Source organism: Limulus polyphemus, unplaced genomic scaffold (genome assembly GCF_000517525.1).
Source record: "Limulus polyphemus unplaced genomic scaffold, Limulus_polyphemus-2.1.2 Scaffold2474, whole genome shotgun sequence".
NCBI lineage: Eukaryota > Metazoa > Arthropoda > Merostomata > Xiphosura > Limulidae > Limulus > Limulus polyphemus.
In genome coordinates this window covers 141,255-147,211 of record NW_013668084.1, presented here as the reverse complement: position 1 = coordinate 147,211, position 5,957 = coordinate 141,255, and the positions used below count along the sequence as shown (strand labels likewise).

The 5,957-nt window shown below is 32.4% G+C and overlaps 1 protein-coding gene across 1 annotated transcript in view; it reads left to right on the top strand.

Annotated features, from left to right (window-relative positions):
- LOC106467064 (glutamate decarboxylase-like) overlaps positions 1–5,957 on the top strand; it is a 44,452-nt gene that overhangs the window by 8,738 nt on the left and 29,757 nt on the right. The window contains exons 2-4 of the mRNA XM_022395174.1: positions 791–881; positions 3,226–3,332; positions 4,032–4,147. Of these exons, the coding sequence (XP_022250882.1) occupies positions 832–881; positions 3,226–3,332; positions 4,032–4,147 (273 nt within the window). The 5' untranslated portion in view covers positions 791–831. The remainder of the gene's footprint in view (positions 1–790; positions 882–3,225; positions 3,333–4,031; positions 4,148–5,957) is intronic.

Sequence of the window (5,957 nt, the reverse complement as noted above, 5' to 3'; positions counted from 1 at the left end):
AAACTGGAGGAAGCTATTTTAAGGTTGTTACAGGTGATATTTAAGAACTGATCATGCAGTGTAAACTGGAGGAAGCTATTTTAAGGTTGTTACAGGTGATATTTAAGAACTGATCATGCAGTGTAAACTGGAGAAAGCCATCTTAAGGTTGTTACAGGTGATATTTAAGAACTGATCATGCAGTGTAAACTGGAGAAAGCCATCTTAAAGTTGTTACAGGTGATATTTAAGAACTGATCATGCAGTGTAAACTGGAGGAAGCTATTTTAAGGTTGTTACAGGTGATATTTAAGAACTGATCATGCAGTGTAATCTGGAGAAAGCTATTTTAAGGTGTTACAGGTGATATTTAAGAACTGATCATGCAGTGTAATCTGGAGAAAGCATCTTAAGGTTGTTACAGGTGATATTTAAGAAGTGATCATGCAGTGTAATCTGGAGAAAGCTATTTTAAGGTTGTTACAGGTGATATTTAAGAACTGATCATGCAGCGTAAACTGGAGGAAGCTATCTTGAGGTTGTTACAGGTGGTATTTAAGAACTGATCATGCAGTGTAAATTGGGGAAAGCCATCTTAAGGTGGTTATAGGTGATATTCAAGAACTGATCATGCAGTGTAAACTGGAAAAAGCTATCTTGAGGTTGTTATAGACAATATCTATAGAAACTGTCAGCCAATGTATTCCGGCCAGTAAAAGCTATCTTTAAATTGTTATATTTGAACGTTATTCAAGTTCAGCGTTCACATAACAAAGTAAATTAGTTATTACCTTGATTTTTTTAATTGCAGCTCACCCTCACTACTTCAACCAACTTTCTTGCGGATTGGATATGGTATCTTTAGCTGGAGAATGGTTGACTGCTGCTGCCAACACGAACATGTAAGTGACCAATGTTTTCTACAAAGTACTTAATAAGTTTTTATAAATGTATTCATACTTTCATCGAAGGCTAATTATCCGAACTATTTATGACTTTTGTTAGGGAAACATTTCTCTTACATTTCCAACAATTAAGTACAAAAAAAACGGCTTGTTTAATTGATTGTGGATATGATAATATTTTCACGATTAAATAGGTTTATAAAAATACGTGTTAATATACAACCTTCAGTTAAAAATTATACTATATTCGGGGAGAGGAAGGAAAGCGAAGATGTTTTGTATCCAGTTATTATGTTTGTAAAATATTATCAACATTCTTTTTTAAATTTTAAGCACCTTTCCTTTAATCTTTTAAGTGTTTTACCTTAATATCTGTGGTTCTGAACAGAGAATTTATTTAAATGAAAAACAGAAAGTAGCCAACAATTATGAACTCATTTTAATCCCTCTTTTCTAGAAAAATTTCCAAATACCTAAACAGTCGGTGGGTGCTTATTTCCTTAGTCTTTTTTGTTTGTCTTGAATTTCGCGCAAAGCTACACGAGGGCTATCTGCGCTAGCCGTCTCTAATTTAACAGTGAAATACAGCTAGTCATCACCACCCACCGCCAACTTTTGGGCTACTCTTTTACTAACGAATAGTGGGATTGACTGAAACATTATAACGCCCCCACGGCTTAAAAGAGCGAGCATATTTGGTGGGACGGGGATTCGAACCCGCGACCCACAGATTACGAGTCGAGTGCCCTAACCATGCCAGGCCTTGTCTATTTTGAGGATAACAAATTGAGATGCATCAGAAAATGCGTGTAAAATGGTTGAGTGGCGAAGTCGTAGTGTATTTTTGTCTGAGTGGTATGAAAGCTTGACACTCCTCTTATGTTTGTACAACGTTTAATAAATTTGAATGTATCCAATTTGAACAATTTTTGGTTGAATTTTTAGGAAAAACTGGTTTATGAAAGAAACGGTGTCTTACTATATAGCAAAATAAAACAAGAATTTAAGTAAAATTTCTCGAAGATTAATTATGAAACGTAAAAGCTCCAATTATTGTAAATAATATTGTTGAAACACTCTCGAAACCAAAAGGTTTTGCTACCATTCATAGATTTTTCAAAAGCTTTCGTATCGGTAAAATTATAACGCTTGTATGAAGTGTTTTCAACTTAATTTTTTTTCATAATCATTAAGCCTTTTAATAGATCTCAGTAACTGATTATTGGCAATTTATAGCTTCGTATCACTCAGGAGAAGTCGAAACGTGAGATAATATTCTTGTCGGTCCTCATGTTATTTATTATTGATAGTATAAGACGAAAAGTAAACTAATGATACAAATCATATAAACTAACGAAGCTATTCACGCCAGCTAGACTGGTAAGAAGTACGTGTTAATCAATTCACAAGCATTAAATGTTCAGTTGGTAATCCACTAATAACAGTATTTTCGGCCGTAATCCCAATAATATCTCACGATGTTTGGCCAATTTAGAAAATTTGGATTAGCTCCAAATTCTTATACTAAGTTAACAATGTAAAAATTAATAATAACATTTGGTAACAATAACAACAACTGTTTTAAACGTTGTAAAAATGACATTTATAAAACTAACTTAATGAAAGAAAACGCAATATATAATTTCTTACAAAACACATGAAACAAATTGTTTGCTCCTAAGATCTAAATAGTTAATGAATACGTGAAATTTTAACAAAATCACTCATCTATTTGTAGTAGTGCAAAACCAGCGTAATAAACGCCTTAACATTGTTAAATGCAGTCTTGCTGTTTTTGTACTGAAGTTCAAACCTGTTAAAAGGCATCATAACATTTTAATTTTATCCATAATAAGTGATGTTAATGTAACTGCTTTATAAGTGAAAATCGTATGTTTTTATGGGTATATATATATAAGTATATCAAGTTAAACTTACGATTACTAATAACTTTAAAATATGAAATCCGGAAATACAAACATTACCTTTTGACCCATTTCCAGCGTGATTATATAGATGCACACAAGTCTTTTTTTTAAAAAAAAACTATATAGTCAATTAAAGTTATTGCAAGATAACGAATAGAACCAAAAAGTTAATATCAATAAGGATGAACAGAAACGGCTGCCCTGTGAAAGTATGCTTTACATATATGGTTTGATTTGTCAGGTTTCGACACATCTAGGACTTTTGACTAATAATTTAGAGTGTCAATTTCTTAGTCACTAGCGTTAATCGAGTAACTACTGGGCGAGCCTTTCCATGCTAGCTTTAAAGTTTAGTTATTTAACAAAACCGTGTGTTATAATATTTTTTTAAGGTATTTTGTTGGTTTTCTCAGGTTCACCTATGAGATCGCTCCTGTTTTCATCCTGATGGAACAAATCACCCTGAAGAAGATGAGAGAAATTATTGGCTTTCCTAACGGCGACAGTATTTTGGCACCAGGTAGCGACACATTACAGGAATTGTTCTCTTTATTTTCTCAGTAGCTCAAAACGAATGGAAGTATCAGTTTTAAGTGGAAAAATGTTACAGTTTTCTAAAGTAGTTCAAATTTCACTCACTGCGCAGTTTTGAAAACAACAACAAAAAAATTATTGTCCATAAACCAAGAATTATTATGGTAGTTGTACGTAAACGCAAAATACTCGGTAATTCTCTCAGGTTTTTATGTTTATACGTTTGCATCAAACGTCTTTTCTTATGCTCAACCAATCTAATCACACGTATCATTTAATAACCTAATGCTAAGTTATAATTTCTTCTATCTACAGTTAACAAACTAGACATATTTAATAACTTAACATCAGATGCTCAAATAAATAGTTTTTCATCGTATGTTTGAAACTTATAAAAAATAATTCATTTATCTTACAATTGAATCAAGTAGAAAGACGTTGAAGGCACTTTGTATCTAGCTTACTGGATCCTATTTTTTATGTTCTTTGGTATCAGGTTCTATTTGATATATTTCTAAAATTCCATTTATTTCATTGATATCATTGTTCGCGGGACGTAAGATAACATTAAGAATGTGTATTCATCTGTTTAAGTAGTGAGTGTCTAAATTACAAAACGTTTGTTATTTTATGAAGAAATTGTGACTTTTGTTCACACTTAAAGACTTGCGAATTCATTGTATAGGTGGCGCTATATCCAACTTATATGCAATGTTGGTGGCTCGTCACAAGATGTTTCCTACCTACAAGCAACAAGGATTGAAAACACTACCTCAATTGGTCATGTATACTTCTGAACATGTAAGGAAGCTGCTATCGGTTCTGTCTAACGATATTTACTTTCTAATATAGCTTTAACCAAACTTAGCAATGGTAACGAGCGTTTTACAATTTTTTTAACGCAAAGTGCGAGAGAATTATACTTATAATAGAGCATAAAAATAATAAAAAACATCAGTCAAGTCAAGCTTACAATTTCGTTTTTATAAACTGCTTGATTGATTCTTCATGGCTCTGAAGCAAATCGAGTTATCCATGCTCCACTGAGAATGATATATATATAATCATGTTTTTAATATCTGTCATACATTTTTAAACGTTTTTTTCCGTCACAAATCTATTTAAAAAATAGTAGTAGAAGCCATCCAAAAGTGTATAGACATATTTGTACGATTTAGTAAAAGTTTTTCGTCTTGAAGAAAACTAAAAATTTTCAACACGGATAATGTGAAGAAGGATTTTGATGAATTGTTTAGAAAACGTTTATTTATCCAACTCTTGGTTTATATGTTAAATAGAATGTCAGATGAGGGCAGAGTTCACTTGACTGCATACCGCGTAAAATCGACTGTTTAAAATCAAATCATCAAAGCGGTCCTGTAAACAGCGAACCATTTGTTTTCCTTTCATATTTAAAACAAATTATTAGTAATTCAAAATAAAATTGAATACGTTTCACTATAAAAAGAAAGAAAACTGTTCAGATGTGAAGAGGATGGGTGACGCCATTTTGTACTTATACAGAAATGTTGTTATGATGTTGTTAACCCTTCATTCAACTATACTAAAGTTCAACTATTCGAACTCGTATGGCCTGATCTTCCTGTATGTTAAGTCAATGTAACTTGACTTATACCTGAAGATCAAATATTTCTAATGCCAGTCGTCATGTCCTGAGAAAAACTTCAAAACAGCTTTGGCTAATACACGTCACTTCCGCTATACAGTAATTCCCCAAAGAGTATTTGCAAGAAGAACAGAAAAAGCAAATGGTCAGTAACCACAAAGTATTTCCATAAAAAGATGGACTGTAGGAAGTTCAAAATTGGCTAGCTATTAATATACCGAAATGCCTTAATACACGTCACTTCCGCTATACAGTAATGCCCCAAAGAGGATTTGCAAGAAGAACAGAAAAGCAAATGGTTAGTAACCACAAAGTATTTCCATAAAAAGATGGACTGTAGGAAGTTCAAAATTGTCTAGTTATTAGTATACCGAAATGCCTTAATACAGCGTAGACATGTTTAAATGTATCCATTAAGACCCCAGGCAATATATTATTCTCCTGCTGAAAATCTAATATAAATAAAAAAAAAGATTCAAAAATGTTGATGATTTCCAATGACAATACAAGTACAAAGAAAACCTGTTCAGTTGTTAAGGTAACTTTTCAGTGTAATCCGAAGAACGGTGGTAAGTTATTTACTTCTAATCACGTTTTATTGTTTTCGGCTAACACGTGAAAACAGCATCAATAGAAGGATTTTGTTAAACCTCAAAATTTATACGATCATTAAAAACACTTATTAAAGCCAGCTAGTTTGATATTTTTAAAAGACTTGTAAAAATCACTTATTAACTCTTCAACGCCCAATCACGAAGGTTTTGAGTTTTGAAGTAGTCAGAAAAACTCTGCCACGTATGTAACAACGTAAGTCTGTAGAGAGAACGTAATGATATTGATATATTAATTCGTAGAGATATTCTTCGATTAGGTTGTCATCCGTATGTAACAACGTAAGTCTGTAGAGAGAACGTAATGATATTGATATATTAATTCGCAGAGATATTCTTCGATTAGGTTGTCATCCGTATGTAACAACGTAAG